The sequence below is a fragment of the Chrysemys picta genome, chromosome 15, assembly GCF_011386835.1.
Source record: "Chrysemys picta bellii isolate R12L10 chromosome 15, ASM1138683v2, whole genome shotgun sequence".
Taxonomy (NCBI): Eukaryota; Metazoa; Chordata; order Testudines; family Emydidae; genus Chrysemys; species Chrysemys picta.
This window is the reverse complement of record NC_088805.1, coordinates 6576259-6595549: the sequence shown is the minus strand read 5'-3', so window position 1 is coordinate 6595549 and position 19291 is coordinate 6576259. Positions and strand designations below refer to the sequence as shown.

At 56.0% G+C, this 19291-nt stretch overlaps 1 protein-coding gene across 2 annotated transcripts; it reads right to left on the bottom strand.

The window, feature by feature from the left end:
• Window positions 1-1864: 1864 nt before the first annotated feature.
• Window positions 1865-18198, bottom strand: PLBD2 (phospholipase B domain containing 2). Of its 2 annotated transcripts, XM_005303257.4 has the most exons (12): window positions 17882-18196; window positions 13216-13309; window positions 12569-12727; window positions 11433-11533; window positions 9878-10092; window positions 9384-9478; window positions 8864-9024; window positions 7099-7194; window positions 5698-5769; window positions 4801-4953; window positions 3708-3870; window positions 1865-3403 (listed from the first exon to the last, which is right to left on the bottom strand). In XM_005303257.4, exons 1-12 carry the CDS (start codon window positions 18055-18057, stop codon window positions 3236-3238), a joined length of 1653 nt encoding a protein of 550 aa, XP_005303314.4. In that variant the 5' UTR covers window positions 18058-18196; the 3' UTR covers window positions 1865-3235. The 2 variants fall into 2 exon arrangements, with proteins under 2 accessions (XP_005303314.4, XP_065424347.1); XM_065568275.1 differs by lacking the exon at window positions 7099-7194 and having other exon boundaries at window positions 17882-18198.
• Window positions 18199-19291: the final 1093 nt, after the last annotated feature.

Genomic DNA, 19291 nt, shown 5'->3' with positions numbered 1-19291 from the left:
TGACTTGTTATGGAGTAGTTGGAAGGGTTGCCATGCAAGTAAAGGACCCAAGCCCATGGGAGTCTTCAGTGGGCTTTGGATCAGGCCCTAATTGAGAAGGGAAGAATATTAATAAAACTCCCTGTCTGTTGCCACCGCACTGAGGGGAAGAGATTAGGGCTGAGAAGGCTCCCAAGGCTGGATTCTCCTCTCGCCACACATCCATCATGAGAAATGAAGTCACACCAGGGTAAGCAAGAGGAGAATCAGGCCCGCAGCCTTGATCCCCAAGACCTCCAAGGAGTCCTCCAGCAAAAACCAGCAAGACAGAACTTGACAATTCTCTAGCACTTGTGCATAGAGAATCTCCCTCAACAGTTAGCAGCATAGAGACTACGATACAGAAAGCGTGTCTCTTTCACCAACGAAAATTAGTCCAATGAAAGATAATCAAGTAGTTTCTTCCTGTATGTTCCCATGTCTAGAAAGATGATGCCAATAATGAGAGATTTGGAGGCTGTGGATTCTTTAGCATGGACTGAATTTACGGAGGGGCTTTGCCCGAGCCCTGGGGGATTTTGAAGGGCATGATGAACACATTGCCACTCGTTTGCTCCATTCCCTAATCCAAGAATCTAAACCAGAAGGGGCAGCTAATTAGACAAAGTTTAAAGCCTCCCAAAGGAAATCTCTCCCTTATGCTCTAGTCGCTCTGTGGAGCCAGATGGACTTAGCCCTTGGTGAACCCTTTACAAAAACCTTCAACGCGCTTTATAAACATTAGCTAATCAGTCCCAAACCAATGAAGTGATCACTCCCAACTGCTCCCTGCCTGCCAGAGCAGATCAAGGAACCTAGATTAAGAGGACTTTGCAATCATTTTATGACCACTAGAAATCTCCCTAGCAGGCCCCGTTACCATCTCTCTAGCGCTGGTTCTCTCAGGTCTCCCCTCAGGTCATACCACCCCAGAGAGGTAGGGCAGGGCTATTATCCCCCTCTCAGACATGAGGAAACTGAGGCACAGTTGCCCAAGGCCACACCGGGGGTTTGTGCTGGAATAGGGAAGTGAATGCAGGTCTCTAAATTGCCGGCTGGTGCGCTAACCCTGGGGCATTCCTCGCTCTTCTCCAACGCAGGCCCAGGAGCTCGGCTGGGCAGACAAGGGTCGGCACTAAGGCTGGGACGCAGCTGGTGCCCCACACACTTCATGGCCGTACCCTGCTTTGGCCCTGGCTCCAAAACAACCCTCGGGCCGCAATCGGCTTCTGCCCCCACGGACCTGAGCCTAGGAGATGGGTTAGCCAGGCCTCCCACCTCCCAGATCTCGCTGGATGGCTGTCCCAAAAGGCACCCACCCCAGCTCTTGCCCCTGGCCCCAGAAGCTGAGGCAGGAAGGGACGGCTGCCCAGCTTTTCCGCCCCATCACCTTCCGGCAGTTGAGCAGCATGGACCGACCGACCCAGTTGTGCTGAATTGCTGCTTTCATGGATGCCCCCCACTGTGTGAGCAGTAAGAGCCTGGGGCGAGGGGAGGGGCTGAGTGATGCAGGGGCAGGAGCGTCCTCACGCTCACGCCAGAAAGGGCTGGTGGGGTTGTGATGGCGAGAGGAAGGAGCAGCAGATGGCAGCTAGGAGCCCTTGCTGCGAGCTGGAAAAGCGACCGCACGGGAGATCTTCTGCACCCCAGACACGAGCTCAGCCAGAAGTTCTGGGCCTGGAGCAGGAATCCCAGGGCAAAGTTCTCCGGCCCGTGCGACACAAGGTCAGGCTGGATGGTCAGAACGGTCCCTATGGGCCTTACCCATCTAGGAGTCTTCACGGCAGCTGAAACCCCAACCCGCCTCCTCTCATCCCGAGAGCCAGGCAAGAAACAACTCCGCAAGTTTTAGTACTAAAACCAAGCCAAAGAGCTCTTTTAATCCTGCTTACAGACGATCCCAGAACGCCTGGGTTTGCACTGGGGACCCAGAACAAGCCCAGCACTGCAGCCCCACTCGGAGCCAGCTGGCAGCTAAGCCAAGGGGGTGAGAACGCCTCTGGCCGGGGAGCATCTGAGCCTGGCTTTAAGCCTTCCTTGCTGTCACTTTTCAAGGGGAGTGAGGTCTGCCCTGGTGGTCTCCTGCTGAACCCTGCTCCATTTCCCTTTAACGGGCAAAAGCTTCCTCACATGCACAAGCCCCACGCCTGTGGCGCCATGTGGGTCCAGGCCTAAGGAGGTAGCGGGCACAACAGGCACAAAAGCAGAAAGATTTCAGGTTGAGGCGGTGCCCTGCGGGCAGCCCGCTGGGCTTCTCCTTCGCCCGGATGCCAGCAAAGCAAAGGGCATCACCCAAGCCACAGCTGCATCAAAGAGCGGCGGAGGATTCAAAGGCAGGGTGAGCAAAACAGCAGCAGTGACCCCCAGGCACTGGAGTGCAGTGCAGAGAGACGCAGCAAAGGGGGGGGGCAGCCCTCCCACCCCCTGGAGAGCACTTCACCAGCCATCTTCCTGGGGCTGCAGACACCAGCTGGGACCCCGCCCCCCCAAGGCCCAGCGCTGAGGGATAGGGGATGGAGAGGCAAACCCGCCTCTCTGCCTTACATTCAGAGGGACAGCTCCGCCTCCGCTCCCGAGAACGCTAGCGCTCCTTCCCGTGGGTCACCCCCAGGGGTTATACCGTGGACCCGCCCGCTTCTCGGTGCCACCACACAAGTTGGCAGCCCATGGGGGTCCCAGCAGGCAGCTCCCCCTTCCCCGGGGACCTGGTGGCAGCGCCGGTCTTCAGAGGCGGGAGTGACAGTGACCGAACAACCCGCGGGGCAGGGAAGGAGGGGAACCAGGGGGCAGCAGAAGAGGCTGGGGTTCCCCTGGCTTCTGGGGAGCGTCGCAGTTTGTTCGGAGGGCAAGAAGCCAGCTTGCAAGTTAAGACAAAGCAGCAAAATGACAAGCTGGGCCAAACCAAGGCCTGGCAGACGCAGATGCAATGGCCATCGGCTTCACCAAACTCCAGCCACTCCCGCCAGGGCTAAATTTGATGCAGTAGCTGCACTGCCCCCTCTGTCGTTTCCCCCACCCCAGGTACCCCTGTGCTCCCCCTGCAGAGAGAGACGTTCTTCCCTTCGTTCGCAGGGGAAAGGCAGCCGCGGTGGAGCAGCCCCACAGCGGATAGGCCACAGTCCAGACTATAACAAGACAGACAGGGGGACGGGACACACCCTCAGCAGCCCTGCTCCAACCCACTCGGCCACATGCGCCGGGGGATCCAGGCTCCACTTCAGTCCCACCAGATCTTGATGGGGGGGAACTTCCAGAGGTCGGGGTGCCCCATGTGAAGCAGGTTGCTGTAGGGAGAGGTGCTCCACTGGAAAGGGGGGACGTCGTCCCAGGTGGGCCCACTGGCGGCAACCAGGCTGTAGCCCTTGGCCATCGCATAGGACGTGATCTAGGGAGAGAAAACCAAGCGTCTGACGATTTCCGCAGAGTCAGCGGGAGCATCTCTGGGCACAGGTGCTGCGGACGGCCTCCAGCCACTCGGGGGCAAGACAGGCGGAAACACTCGAACTGGGCTGAGTCCAGGAAGCCGGAGCGCGCACATATATGAGTTGTCAGCAGCAGGGATTGAACCTATGACCTCTGGATCCACCGTCAGAGCCAGAAGAGCTGCTCTGTTAGCCAAGGCTGCAGTAGGCTTTCCCCCTGCAGGAGTTATGTGTTCACCCAACACAGACTCCCCCCGTGGCCCTCACCTTCATGTCCGTGCCCCCGTGCGACCGCTGGCGCAGCGCAGCGAAGGGGTAGGTCCCATTGGCGGGGTTGAGGTCCGACCTGGCGGCGACGGCGTTCTCAGCGTTCTGGGGCGGGTCACAGCCCTGGCACCGGGACAGCGGGTCCTTCAGGAAGTCGTTGAACCTGAGAGGCAGCACGAACAAGTTCAATGGAGGCAGCCCCAAGGGGAGGGGAGCTGGGCCCTGCCAGGCGCAGGCCTGGATTAGCCACTGGGGCAGCTCTGCCCTGGAAGGGAGGGGGAAAGATCTTAGGCTGGGTTTGAACCGGGGATGGATGGGAGTGATTCTGCTCTAAGTTCTTACACCAGGCTCATCGCTGTAGCAGCTGCCCCCAGAGCCTGACCCAGAAAGCCAACGTTGGCAGGGCAGAGTCCCGTCACCTTCAGTGAGCATTGGATCAGGCTCCCGGAGCTATGGAGGTGGGATCTGACCTCAGCCCTCGCTCAGCTGGCGCCGAGGTTAGACCGCGCTGGATTAGGGGGCAGAGGGAAGTGGAGATTGTGGTCAGGGATGATCAGCCCCTGGAGGTAACCAGAGACAGTCCTCAGGAAACCCTGAGGATCCGAACATCTCCACGCTGAAGGATGCTCCTTTTTGAGCCCACCTCTCTGTGTAACTGCACCTGCCCCAGCCGTCCCCCGGCCTGACACACAGGAGGGCTGGCTCCTTCGAGACAATAGCCATAGTGCATCATCGTGCCATGGCACGATCACCGCTGTGACACCAGGCGTTGTCGAGATGCAGTGACAGCGCATCAGCTTCAAGGATGCCCCAGGACCCCTTGTCAGCGTTCCACGTGGCAAGGACGCACAGCTGCCTTATCATCAGGATAAGCGGCAACCCTACAATAATAGAGCCCTTACCACTCTCCCTCTGTCCCCACACAAACACACAGCTAGGTTCCCAGTCTGCACCCGTCCCCCCCCGCACACCCGTGCCAAGGTGCCAGAGCACATGGAGCGTTTGTGTCTCGAGGGCCGCTCTTCCCACGAGCGATACGCCCTCCCGGCACGAGACGGCGCCACGCTCCCTCTCCCCACAGAGAAGCCCTCACCTCATGAGCCGGATCATGGAGTCCAGGTCTTGGACGAGCGTCTGATTGCGCCTGAAGATCTGGGCCCGGGGGCTTTTGTCATAGGTGAACCAGTCGCCGTATTTCTTCACCAGCTCCAGCTGGCCGCTGGCGTTGAAGATCTGCTCAAAGTACCTGGGGATGGGGGGGAGGGAGTAACACACAGATCGAGCAGGGACCCCACCTGCCTTTGTACATGTGCCTCAAGGAATCCCACCCCCACCCCAGGGAGGCCAGGCCAGGTGCCAAAGGGATGGGGGAAGGTAAGGGATGGCTGGGTAATACGAGCACTCGCCTAGGACTTGGAGGTTCAGCTCCCTGCTCTGTCCCAGACGTGCAATGTGACCGGAGGCAAGTCACTTAGCCTCTCTGTGCCTCCGTTTCCCACCGGTAGAAGGAGGATAACAGCCCTGCCCTGCCTCAGGGGGGTCATGTAAAGTGCTTTAAGACCCACTCCGTGAGGTGTTATTAGAACAGCCTATCAGGGCAAGGCCCTTTCTAAAGGGGCATTTCCACCCAGTTGTCACCCAGCTGCCAAGCCCATCCCATGCCAACCGCCAGACAGCAACTAAAGGCGGAGTCCCCCTTAACAGCTGAGTGCTGCCCCCTTCTGGATCCAGGCAGCACAGCTCCCCGAGAGCACAGCACCCCCAGCCCTAGCTGGTGGGGGAGCAGAGGAGAATGCTCCTTGTAAGCCCAACGGGGTTTGGATCAGGCCTTCAGTGTGGTTGGAAGAGCACCCCATGGAGGGCAGTGGGGGAGACAGTACCAGGGGTTGGGTGCCTCTTCTCCCAGCTGACCCTTCCCTTCCCCCACCTCCCTGGAGTAAGATGCCCTAAGCCAGGGGGTTGGACTGGAGAGAGAAGAGAAGCTCCTTACGGCACATTGTAACTGGCCCAGTATCCCTTCTGGTACAGCTCCTCTGTTTTGTCAGCCACGACCACCAGCCCCCTGAGAGAGAGAACGAGATGGGGCATGAGAGAGCAGAACACGAATGGGGAGCAGATTGCATGCTGGGAAAGCAGGAGTGCAGCCTCCATCTTGGATAACCAAGAACCGGGACAATCAGGGGGCCAGAGGACTGCCCAGCCAGCGCCAATGGGCAGCTGCCCCAAGCCCCCGGTTCAGCAGGGGCTTCCGCGTTTGACCAGCACCTAGAACGACTGAACCGCAAGGCAGCAGGAGAGCCCAGCCCGCTGCAGGTGAGCTGGCCAGCCTGGGGGGAGCCAGCCAGACCTCCATTATCAGAACCCCCCCCGGCTCTATCCAGGCGACAGCCTCAGCATTAAAGACAAGGAATGGGACCTCGTCTCAGAGCAACAGGGGGGGTCTCAGCCAGTCCAGGCTGTGCTGTAAACACAAGTGTCACAGCTAGAGCCAGAGCAGGGACAGCAGACTCCATGGGGGGGGGGGGGGGGGGTGTGTGGAGCTGTAACAAACCAGGCATCATCCTGTCGCTCTCCAGAGCCCATGAGGAGGGCTGGGACAAGGAGCTTGGTAACGTTACTGCCGGATAAAAACAACAGGGAGTCCGGTGGCACCTTAAAGAGTAACAGATTTCTCTGGGCATAAGCTTTCGTGGGTAAAAACCCCACTTCTTCAGATGCATGGAGTGAAAAGTACAGATACAGGCATAACTATACTGACACATGGAGAGCAGGGAGTTACCTCACAAGTGGAGAACCAGTGTTGACAGGGCCAATTCGATCAGGGTGGATGTGGTCCACTCTCAATAATAGATGAGGAGGTGTCAATTCCAGGAGAGGGAAAGTTGCTTTTGTAATGAGCCAGCCACTCCCAGTCCCTAGTCAAGCCCAGATTAATGGTGTTAAATTTGCAAATGAATTTTAGTTCTGCAGTTTCTCTTTGAAGTCTGTTTCTGAAGTTTTTTTGCTCAAGAATAGTTACTTTTAAATCTGTTACAGAATGTCCAGGGAGATCAAAGTGTTCTCCTACTGGCTTTTACCTCTCCTGGAATTGACACCTCCTCATCAATTATTAGAAGTGGACCACATCCATCCTGATTGAATTGTCCCTGTCAACACTGGTTCTCCACTTGTGAGGTAACTTCCTTCTCCATGTGTCAGTATAATAATGCCTGCATCTGTAATTTTCACTCCATGCATCTGAAGAAGTGGGGTTTTTACCCACGAAAGCTTATGCCCAAATAAATCTGTTAGTCTTTAAGGTGCCACCGGACTCCCTGTTGTTTCTGTGGATACAGACTAACACGGCTACCCCGATACATTACAGCCGAATGTTCCGAATGAAGGCACTTACGGGATCTGCTCCAGCACTGTGAGCACCCCCTGCTGGAGGCCAGCTTTGCCCGGCAGGAAGGTGTTATAATTCACAATCATCCACTGGTTGTTGTACCTGGGCAAGAGACGAAAGGGGAAGCGTTTGGCGTTCAGTGCCCTTACGCCATGGTAGTAAATGTCACGTAATAGTCCTGGTGTACTTATGCTGTCACCACGTGGCTACTCAAGGTAACTACACTCTTCGGCGTGTGATTTCCTTACTGTTAATAAATGTATACAGTCAACCCGTGGAACTCACTGCCAGGGTGTGTTGTGAAGGCTCAAAGGATAATGGGGTTCAAAAAAGAATGAGAAGTTCATGGAGGATAGGTCCATCAATGGCTGTTAGCCAAGATGGTCAAGGGCACATCCCCTTGCTCTGGGTGTCCTTAAACCTTGGACTACCAGAAGCTGGGACTGGATGATGGGATGAGTCAATAATTTTTTATATGGAGCTATACCTATCTCATAGAGCTGGAGGGGACCTTGAAAGGTCATCAAGTCCAGTCCCCTGCCTTCACAGCAGGACCAAGTACTGTCCCTGACAGATTTTTGTCCCAGATCCCTAAGAGGCCACCTCAAGGGTTGAACTCACAACCCTGGGTTTAGCAGGCCAATGCTCGAACCAGTGAGCTATCCCTCCCCCCCCCTTGCCATGTTCTGTTCAGTCCCTCTGAAGCACCTGGGACTGGCCACGGTCAGAGACAGGATACTGGGCTAGATGGACCGTTGGTTGACCCAGAATGGCTGTTTTTATGCTCCTGTTTGAAGGATCCCTGTGTGGCTACAGTGGACAAACGGACACCATAGTGAGGAACAAACTGAACACAGTCAAGGTTTCCAACAAAGAGATTCCCTCCTACTCTGGTTATTTCCACTCATCCGCCCCCGCTTCTCATCCCCTCGCCATGTCAGGTCATGACATCGTTTGGGGCTGGTTTCAGAACAAACTGCAGAGAAATCGGAAGGAACTGTTCCATAAGCAATGCCTGCAGAACCACAGGTGGCTCTGAGAGCCAAGGAAGCTGCCCTCTGGCCAGAGCAATGGACTCACTTATTGTTACAAATCCATGGAGACCTAGGAACTCCCAGTGGTCCCTGGACCACCTCACAGAGGCCGAGTTTCAAAGCAACAACAGAGACGAAACTCAGGTCCTCCTCCTTCAAAACCCCTTTTATCTGCATAAGAGGAGAGACTCCCTTAGCAGTACAGGTCCTATGACACACAGCTGAACTGCTCCAGTGTTCCGTGCCTTTCCCCCACCCTTGATCTATCTTGGCTATTTAGCAGGTAAGTTCTTCGTGGCAAGGACTGTCGGCTACTGTGTACGTACAGCATGTGGCACAAGGGGCCTGATTTCGGCTGGTTTCTCGACATTAGCGTAATAAACATGACGACAATGACGATTAACAATAATTCCACCAGCAGCCGGCAGCGGTGCACACACAGACCAGCCACAGATTAGTAGCCTCTGAAGTCTGCTACTTGGCCTCAGTGCCACTGACATCATGCAATGTGCCAAACCTTAACACATTAACTAACACGTGGCACCACATGGCCCAGGCATGTCACGTGATGTCCCATGATATTGTGCCATCGCCACAGAGCGCCTTGTGCAATAACCTGGCATCAGAGACAGGTTAGATCTTCCTGCTCGACTGAACTCACCCATCCCATCGCTGCCGAAGGGAGGGGAGAGAGGGGGACACGACAGGAGGGTCTAGATGACTGCTAGTCGACTTACGTGCCACTGTTGAACTGCTGGAAGATGGCAGCCCACTCGGCCCCGCTCCTGGCTAGCCGGTTTGCCACTATATTTCTCAGCCACTCCAGGACACTCCCTTCCGGATGGATGTACTTCCACAAGGCAGCATTGCTGTTCCCGATGGTGGTTTCCAAAGTCACCTGCAGGGGACAGAACAGAGTCATAAGCGAATCCAGGCAAGGATGCGCGTGATCCGACAGAGGCCAGACCTGGGCTCCTGGCAATGGGGCGGGGGAGTGACACAGGCAGAGCTGGAGGGACAATCTGCCCCATTGCCCACGTGAAGAGTGCAGTAGTAGGGCAGTCCATAGGCAGAGGGAGATTTGGGTTCTGCACTGAGATGATAGGATTCCTGGTGTAGACAGTGACCCAGGGCCCTGCTTTGAATCCCAAAGCAGCAATGGGGCAGGAGGCTCAATCCCTAGCCGGCAGAACTCAGGGACAGCTGGACCATGGGGGAGGGAGGCAGGGGAGGAGGGTGCAGGCAGCAGTTGCTCACCAAGCCACTGCTCAAGATGTAGAAGTCGTCTCCCGAGAAGATGGTGCCGGGATAGGACGAGAATGTCTGGACGTGCCCCGAGATCATGTCGTCACCTGGGGGAGCAGACGGCAGGGAGCCATCAGGGGTGCAGAGGCCACGCCCCATCACCTCCAGAGACGGGCCCTGCCAGCTTCCCACAGCAAACTCCGCCCCAGAGTGGCGGCAAGATCCAGCGGCAGGGGGAGCGGGACCCTTCTCTCTCTTCGCATAAGGAGCAGGGAAACTTACACAGCATCTTTGTGGGCTCTGGAAGTGCCAGTCTGGTGGCTACCCCGCTCGCCCTTCCCACGGGACAGCCAGCAATCCCGCTTCCTGGTAGCCAGATACATGCTTACTCCTGCTGTCTTATCACCCCCTCGTCCTGCCTCCCTCCTCCAGCCCAGGGCCAAGGAGCTCCGATCCTGGTACCGGCCCACGCGGCTACCCCCCAGGCCCCTGCCCGCATTACGCACTGTGGGCCGAGGTCCGGAAGGGCAGCGTGTACTTCTTGATGATGCGCAGCATGGACTGGTAAGTGTTCCAGGTGTCATGGGAGACCAGGAGCTCCTGGTTCCCCGGCAGAAGCTTGAGGAGCGCGGAGCAAGACCCCGAGCCGAGCGTGTGCTCGCTTTCCGTTCTGTTCAAGGCCGACTCCAGGTCCTCCAGGTCCCCACCCAGCTGGAACAAGCTGGAGGCGGGGTGGGGGGTGGGGGGGAGAACAGACACACCTGGGCTCATAACAATCCCCGGCAGCACAGACAGCCCCCGGATTGGCCAAAGCAGAGCAGAACCTCGGGCCACCTACCCTCACCTTGGCTAGAATCCTGCTATGGGTTACTCCAGCTATGCCCATTCCCGGGTTGGAGGAAGCAGGGAACTCCACCCTCCTGGTCCTGGCCATGTGCATGCAATGGCCCTAACGATCCCTTCTTTGTCCCCACAGGTTCTCCCTGCAGCCAGGACTCCCTTATCTGACCATGGATAAGCTGCAAGCCCTAGTGACGGTCATAAAACTGCAGCTTGAGGCAAATGCAGACACAGGGCATGGGGGGCAGAACTCCCGACCTTCGGATTCAGTGACTCAGACTTCGCCTCAGCCCCAGGGGCTAATGAAGCAATAGTACACGGTTCGAGCCCAAGGCTGGGAGCATATCTGTATCTGGGAGTGGTCTGCCTGGGTATAAATGCATTGTGGGTAGGAAGGGCTAAGAGGTACTCTAAAGAAGCTGCCGGACTGTGTTATATTTTAATTAAAATGGGAAGTCCTCTCCGTGTTGGGGTGTCATCCCAAAGAAGTCATCAAGCCATCATGCAAACGTTAACAAGCAGTTCTCAGCACCCTCGGAGGAGGCAACTCCTCTCCCTGGTTTACAGATGGGGAAACTGAGGCACAGAGACAGGCTGACCAGGAGGGAGCCTGCATTCAGAACCCAGCAAGCGATACGCGAGGCAGAAGCAAATCTGGCCTCACTCTTCTTCAGCGACCTTGGCTCTGCAGGGCCGACGAGAGCCAGGGCACGCTGGCTGGTCGGCAAGCTAAGTAGATGCGGGGGTTGGGGGGTTCTGCAGAGACAGGTGGTACAGCAACAAGTCCCCATGTCCAACCGGGACCCTGTATTTTAAAGAGCATGTGGTGGGGGTGCCATCTAGGGCTCAGAGCAGAAGCACGGAGTCAGAGCTCCTGGGTCTACTCCCAGTGCTGTTGCTGACTCACTATATGACCAAATTACAGTGCCTCTCCGTGCCTCAGTTTCCCTCTGTAAAATGCAGATAATAATGGGTCCCTAAAGCCTACAGCTTCCCTTTGCTGCATGCCTATGGGCCGCCGCCCCAGCTCTTCCCTACAGCCACCAGCGAACTGCAGCTGCTGAGCACGTACCAGGCCAACACCCGTCTGCTTCCCCCAGCCCCACTGCGCTGGAGCTGCCCCGTTCACTCCACCCCATCTCTCCAGCTCCCCACATCAGCCAGGACCGAAAGGGTTAAGTCCAATCACCCAGCTCCCGCCTCACGCCCAAAGGGACTTACAGGAAGCCAAACGGGGCGATCGAGAATCGTCCAGTCGGGAAAGCCACTCGCCCGTTATAACCGTCTTCCAGGCCCTTCAGCTGCAGCAGAGCCAGGCGCACCTGTAGGGGGAGGGACAGGCCCACGGTGAGACCCGGGGAGCAGGCTAGGGTCTGAGATCTCACCCCACATGTGGAGGGGAGGGGCTGGTAACAAGAATCGGAAAAGGGGGGAGGGATAGCTCAGTGGTTTGAGCATTGGCCTGCTAAACCCAGCGTTGTGAGTTCAATCCTTGAGGGGACTATTTAGGGATCTGGGGCAAAATCAGTACTTGGTCCTGCTAGTGAAGGCAGGGGGCTGGACTCGATGACCTTTCAAAGTCCCTTCCAGCTCTAGGAGATGGGATATGTCCATTAATTTCTATTTCTAGAGAGAGGGGCAGTTCTACTCTGGAAAATGGACATCCTGCTCCTCCGTGTTTAATTGCATCTCAGTGACGCCAGAGGACGCTGCTCAGCCCGCAAGATGGATCTCCGCCGAACCTCTAGCCCAGCACCTCCGGAGACCCCCAGAGCCAGGCTGGGAGCGCTCCGCCACCAGCATCAAGGGTTCTGCCGGCCAAGTGAGGCCACTGGACCGAGTGAGAACTCAGTGATGGCTCAGGCTCTCTATGGCTCACCCCCGAAATCCATCCTCCTGCACATACACAACGACCCAGACAACGCTGCCCGTGCAATGTCCTGTAGAAGGGGAAGTGAGAAGGAACTTCTCCAACTGACGCTGCAAAGAGGAAAGAGTTACGAAGGACAGATCTACTCACCCCAGCTGGAATTTGGCCAGGAGACCCGGGTTAACTTCAGTCCTGCACTTGCTTAAAGAGCCAGGGGGCCTCTAATGGCCATAAGTGGCCAGGGGTCCAGTTTTACAGCTCATGGCACCAAGTGACTTCCAGTTCCTGGTTACCCTTTGTATTTAAAGTTGAGCAATACCCAGGTTTTCACTGGCAGGTGCCTGGTCTGAGGCCCCTGGAGAAGAGCGGTGGGAATTGGCGTCTCAGACTCCAGCCCTGGGCCCAAAGAACCTGTCCTTTTCCCATAGCGACCGGCACACCCAAATAAATGCAAGGCACTGCCCACCCCCTAGCAGCACACACCCACCTGGTACCAGTACTCCAGATCTTCTCCTTTCTCCATCTGCTCCTCCATCCAGGCCAGGTTGGTCTCGATGTAGCTCTTCAGCTTCTCGCAGTAGTCAGTCTGGTATTTAAAGGGGCCGCAGTAGCCCACCATGGTGTTCATCCAGTGCATGTAGATGAGCTGGAGGAAGAAGGGGGCACAGTGTAACAATGGGCCTGCTCACCCCTTTCCATCCACTTAACATCCTGGAGTGAGGGGCTGGTTCTCCATCACCTCTGGGTGAAGCCAGGCCCGCCTCGCTAAGGCATCTTCTGTTGGCTGGAGAGCCAGGGACAAGCTGAAGAGGACAGGAGGCAGCGGAGGAGTGCAGAGAGGCAATCCAGCCACCCTGCGTTTCTACAGGCTTCATTCAGTCTTGGCCAAGCTTAGCTCACATGTGAAACGAGCTTGAGAATCTCAGCCTCGCCCCTCCCCCGGGCACAAGTGAGCTGTTAACCTGTGGCGCCACTGGCCATCTGATAGGAGAGGCCCAGGTATGGACTAAGCTGGGCCTGAGTCTAGACTGAGGTGCAGGGGCATAACTGGACGGGGGGAACCTAGGACTGGGACACCAGGGGGCTCTGCAGACCAGTGGGTCTGACTCTCCCCTGCCATGCACCATCATTTACCTGCTCGGACACAGCGGCTTCGGCCAGTCCCGCAGCATAGGCCTGCAGGCTGTCATTGTACTTCTCGCTGGTGGCCAACTCCAGGAAGGACCACCTGCACCAAGCAAAGAGGACATGATTGAACAAGGGAAAGATTATGCACAATGGAAAGTCTCCATGTGGCCCATTGCACTCCCTCCAACTGGGCTCCCCGGGGGCTGTGTGTGTATCTTACCTTATCTGAAGGACACTTCAGATAAAGGCTCCAGTTGGAGACAAAGCAAACCCCTCCCTGGGCTTTTCTGTGCTTTGCTTCTTGTTTGCCTTGTCTGGAGCTGCTCCCAAGAATCCCAAAGCACTCTCCCACCACACAGCTGGGGCTAAAGACACCCTGGAGCCAGGGGAGGTGCTTACCGGGATCTTCCTCCAGAAGGGGGACATCAAGGGCAAAAGGAAGAGGATGGGGGACCAGACAAGCTTCTGCTGTCCCTTAAAGGATCTGCACAATCATTGTCCCTTAGGTGGGTATTGGCATTTCCATGGCATCCAGCACTGCTTTGCACTTGCACACGCGTTCACTAATTCAAACCCCCCTTCTCCAAATCCCTAGGAGGCGAGATGTGGAGGATTAGCAGTGGACAGAGTGTATACGTTGGGGGGCCCTCCACAGGGGCCAGTGGAAATACAGCTGGCTCAGGGCCATCTGTCTCGTAGGCACCCCTTTGCAGCCCCCGGATAGGTCACGGGGGAAGGGGAGGAAATCAGCCACCAACAGCAAATAAAACCCACCAGCCAGCAGCACCTGGGACGTTCAGAGCTCCTGGGTCACTTTGGAGCATGGAAGGCACCTCCCCCGCCCCCTCAACCCAGCTCATTCAATCACTTTGACGGGAGAAACTGGCCGTTCCCAGCGTCCTGCCTCTGACCCCGGCCTACAGAACAGGGCCAGGAGCTCATGCCCCAGAGTCAGCCCTGCTGAGATCAGTGAGCAAAACTCAAGGCCAGCGCAGGAGGGCACCAGCAACTCCGATTGGCTCAGGCAGACAGATATTCACACCGAGATAATGCACTGCTCCACTGCAGCTGGCTAACCGCCCACGGAGAAGGGGAGTTAGTTAGTTAGTTAGTTAGTTAGTTAGTTCGTTAGTTATAAGAGAAACAGCGCTGGTGCCAGCCCGATTGCCCTGGAGACGGAGGGCCCCTAGGACAGGTACGGCAGGGGCGCTGGCACTGTGAGCTTCCCCCTACTGGTGCCAGAGTCAACCCTAAATGGGATCCCATTTGTTAATGCAGCGGGATCCCATTAGGGGTGACTCGATAGCACCAGTAAGGCCTGGATGAGTATTGTACTGAGTATTTCAGAGTGCTAGGCGCACCTTAACCCCTCAGTATTAGGTACACGGAAGCAGCTTGACCAAGGTCACACAGCAAATCAGACCTGAATGCCACACCTCCGCCAGAACCAGCAGCCAAACTTCCTTCTTCCAGCTGACCTAGGTAATCACCACAACATCTAAACACAGCAGAGTGGCTGCTGCTGGGAGACCGCTGCCACTGCACACGGAGACAGTTCCAGAGGGAGCAACACATGCAGCAGTGCCAACTCCAACGACACTGGGTGCCTTTCGTGAAGCCCAAGCTCCTGGAGTCATGTGATCACGAGACTCTCAGCTTTATTTATTAATTTTTTTAAAAGGTAAGTTTCCAGGCCTCACGGTTGCAGAGGAAAGCTTGAAAATGTGATCGCCTCAAGGCTACGACACCAGAAACCAAATAAAAAGAACCCTGAAGTTATTTATTTATTTATTTATTTAAAATCTCATGATTTTTTACGCCGCTCTTGTGATTTTTGGAGGGTTTGACATGACTTCTGAATACCTGGGATTAGCTGCTCTCGGGGCCAGCTTTGGACCTGGGAGAGGGGACTGCCCAACACGTCCAACCTGACCCAGACAACGAGAAGTAGCCTCTCGCCCCAGTAACCTTGCTAATTGCATTGAAGGGCAGAAGAAAGGGGCATTTGTCGTCCGCAGCCTGCAGCTTTGCTAGACCCACACTGTGACTCTGCTCGGCAAGCTGATGTCCCATAATGCATTTCAGACAAACACCCGTGGCTAATTACGGACGCTCACCCAAAACCTGGAGCATCCAGACTCCATCAGTAGAGGACAAGTCAGATCAGGGCTGTCCTAAGGTGAGTCATAGACTTTAAGGTCAGAAGGGACCATTATGATCGTCTAGTTTGACCTCCTGCACAATGCAGGCCACTGAATCTCACCCACCCACTCCTGTATCAAACCCCTAACCTGTGTCTGAGCTACGGCAGTCCTCAAATTGTGGTTTAAAGACTTCAAGGTGCAGAGAATCCTCCAGCAAGTGACCTGTGCCCCACGCTGCAGAGGAAGGCGAAAACCCCCCAGGGCCTCTGCCAATCTGCCCTGGAGGAAAATTCCTTCCCGACCCCAAATATGGCGATCAGCTAAACCCTGAGCATGTGGGCAAGACTCACCAGCCAAACACCCAGGAAAGAATTCTCTGTAGCAACTCAGATCCCACCCCATCTAACATCCCATCACAGGCCATTGGGCATACTTACCGCTAATAGGCAAAGATCAATTAATTGCCAGAATTAGGCTATCCCATCATACCATCCCCTCCATAAACTTATCAAGCTTAGTCTTGAAGCCAGATATGTCTTTTGCCCCCACTACTCCCCTTGGAAGGCTGTTCCAGAACGTCACTCCTCTGATGGTTAGAAGTCACTTCATTTCCCAGCCTGCTAGCAAAACCAGATCATTTCACCGGCCAGACGATGGGGCGCTGGAACGAGAGAGGTTCCCTGAATAAGGGGCACTACGCAGCAACATGGGGCGGACCCTAGCATACGCAGAACCAGAGTTTTGAGAGCAAGGATTGTACCGAGAAGGTGGCTGGTTCTTTCCTGTAATCAGATATTTCAAATTGAGGAGAAAAGCTGAAGCAGCTTCAGTTTCAAAATAATCCTCATGACAGCAGTGGTGCATCTTTATCCCACCGCCTTGCAGATTGTTATTCTGGAGCAGTGGCTCTCAACCTTTCCAGACGACTGTCCCCCTTTCAGGAGTCTGATTTGTCTTGCGTAGCCCTGAGTTCCACCTCATTAAAAAACTCTGTGCTTACAAAATCAGACATAAAAATACAGACGTGTCCCAGCACACGATTCCTGAGAAATTGCTGACTGTCTCATATTTACCATATTAGAAAATAAATCAATTGGACTATAAATATTGTACTTACATTCAGCGTATAGTATATAGAGCAGTATGAACAAGTCGTTGTCCGTATGAAGTTTTATGTCGCACTGACTTTGCCAGTGCTTTTTAGGTAGCCTGTTGTAAAACTAGGCAAACCTCAGATGAGTTGATGTACCCCTGGCAGACCTCCCCTGGAGTACACGTACCCCTGGTTGAGAATCACTATTCTAGACCATAAACACTTCAGGGCAGGAGCTGTCGTTTAGCATGTGTTTGTACAGCACCTGACACAGCTCCAGGCTCTAAATGGTTGACGCTCAGATACCATGGGGATAAAGCTTTATGCTGCTGCCTAAGACAGGCTCAATCCTAACTGGAGCCTCTTGGTGCTAGGGCAATGGGAATAGTAATGTCTAAAACACAAGGAGGAAAAGCCACTTGACAGCGTCTCTTTCACGAGCAATGCAGAGAGATGTGCATGTGCTTGCCAGGCCTTCCCCACACCGCAGCGGGCCGCGTGCTTCCCACTGCAGACAGACAGACTGTTCGTTCTGCTCCAGCCAGAGCACTGCGGGTAGCAGCATGGTACAGGTGGCAGCTTGGCCTAGCGGAGTGAGTATCCACTCCGAGGGTCGCAAGGGATCCAGGCACTGTACTTGGGCGGCTAGCCAAAGCCACCGCCCGCGCCACTCCAGCCACACTGCTAATGCCAGCACACTCGCTCCAGCGCAGCTAGCCTGCATCTATCTCCCTGCACTGGAAAGCACCATCCCAGCTGCCAGGTGGCCGTACCCAGAGCGATCTCAAGGGTGGAACTGCACGGATGCTACACACGTCGCATTACTCCCCCTTTAGCGATTTGCAAGGGGCTTTGCCACAAGTGGAATGCAATAACCGCAATGGAAAATGAAATCAAACGCGCGTGGGGCCATTGGGCCGTGGACTGCGGGAAGGTGGCGCAAACAGGCCTGATGCTGCAGAAGTGGCAGAAAACAAGAGAAATGGGATGAGCCCCTGGTTAGGGGCACTGCAGCCTCACTGAAAAGCAGAAGCGAAAGGGGGTGAGAAAAGACACAGTTAGATCTTGTTGACAGATGTTTTCACCAGCACACGGCCTTGGGGGGAGGGAGGGAGATGGAAAAGGGCCAGAGAAACCAGCTAGAACAGCCCCGGAGCAGGAACTCCCCCGGGCAGAGCAGCTCCAGGACCCGCCCCCCACCCCCCACCGCCCCCCAGCCTCGAGAGCTGCGAGGGGTCCCTTCACAGGAGCGACCCCCCACCCAGCGATGGAGACCCCCAGCCCAGGCTCGCTCGCTCCCAGCTGCCGAGTCTGAGCTCGCCCGGCGTCCCTGGGCTCAGCCGGATCGGGCCCCGCGGGATCGGGCCCTGGGGTTTGCACACGCACACACGCACGCACACACACACGCGCGCACACACCACACACACACGCCTACCCCGTGTCTCGGATCCGGTCGGTGAGATTGGCCCAGGCGACGGCGGCGGGGTCCCAGCGCGGCACGACCCGCAGCTGGCCCGAGGCGGGGTCCAGCAGCACCGAGCTGCAGCGCGTCTCGGGCCCGGAGAGGAGCAGGGCGGGCGGCAGGAGACTCAGGAGCAGCAGCAGGGCCATGGGGGCGGCGGCCGGGCAGCTCCAGCCTCTCAGGTACCGGCCTGCTCCGCCCGGGCTGTGCACGGCCCCGCCGCGCTGCACAAGCCGTGACGGGGCGGCTGGAGGCGGCCCCTCTTCCAGCCGCCCGGCCCCCTTCCTGGCCACGCCTGGGGCGAGCGGCGGCGGAGCTGGCGGAGGCCCCGGAGGGGGTGGGCACCAGGCAGGGCTGTGTGCAGCTGGCGCAGGCTGCCCCCCCTCCGGCAGCATCTTCCAGTGCCTGGGCCCCCGTGCGGGTGTCATCAAACACCGGCACCCCCCATCCTCCATGGGGACCCCCTCCTGCTAGAAATCTTTCCCCGCCTCCTCTTCGGGCCTGCGAACACCCCCGGAAGCGCCTCATCAGACGCAAGCTCCCCCCAGACCAGGACACCCCAACTCAAAGTGGCACCAGACCCTGCCAGAACAACAGATGCAGAACTTGCAGGGTCTGGTGCCACCTCTCTCCACTGCTCCCATGATCAACACCCCCATTAGCAGATCCCAACATGTGGTGCACCCCCTCCAGGGCACGAAATGCCCCAATAACAACTGTGTTGGTGAAACCAGACAATCATGATGCTCTGGAATGAACTCACACAGGGAAATGATAAAAGACAGACACATAGAATCATAGGACTGGAAGGGACCTTGAGAGGTCATCTAGTCCAGGCCCCTGCACTCATGGCAGGACTAAGTATTATCTGGACCATCCCTGGCAGGTGTTTGTCCAACCTGCTCTGCAAAATCCCCAATGATGGAGATTCCACAACCTCCCTAGGCAATTGATTCCAGTGCTTAACCACCCTGACAGTGAAGAAGTTTTTCCTAATGTCCAACCTAAACCTCCCTTGCTGCAATTTAAGCCCATTGATTCTTGTCCTATCCTCAGAGGTTAAGAACAACAATTCTTCCTCCTCCTTGTAACACCCTTTTATGTACTTGAAAACTGTTATCATGTCCCCTCTCAATCTTCTCTTCTCCAGACTCTTCTCCTATCACCTGTGGGGGAACACTTTTTTCACAAATCGATCGCTCTACATCTGACCTACATCCTCAAAGGAAACCTGCACACCACCTTCAAAAGACAAGCCTGGGAGCTTAAATTCATAACTTTCCTAGACACTGCATATCCCGGATCAAAAGCCTGGTCTACACTGCGGGGGGGGGGGGGGGGGTGTCAATGTAAGATACGCAACTTCAGCTACGAGAATACCGG

Coding starts and splice junctions, on each gene's coding strand:
- PLBD2 (XM_005303257.4), bottom strand. CDS start 18,057: ATGGCCCTGCTGCTGCTCCTGAGTCTCCTGCCGCCCGCCCTGCTCCTC. Junction 7,195..8,863: donor CAGCAGTTCAACAGTGGCAC/GTAAGTCGACTA, acceptor TCTCTTGCCCAG/GTACAACAACCAGTGGATGA. Junction 4,954..5,697: donor TGGGCCAGTTACAATGTGCC/GTAAGGAGCTTC, acceptor CCCCATCCCCAG/GTACTTTGAGCAGATCTTCA.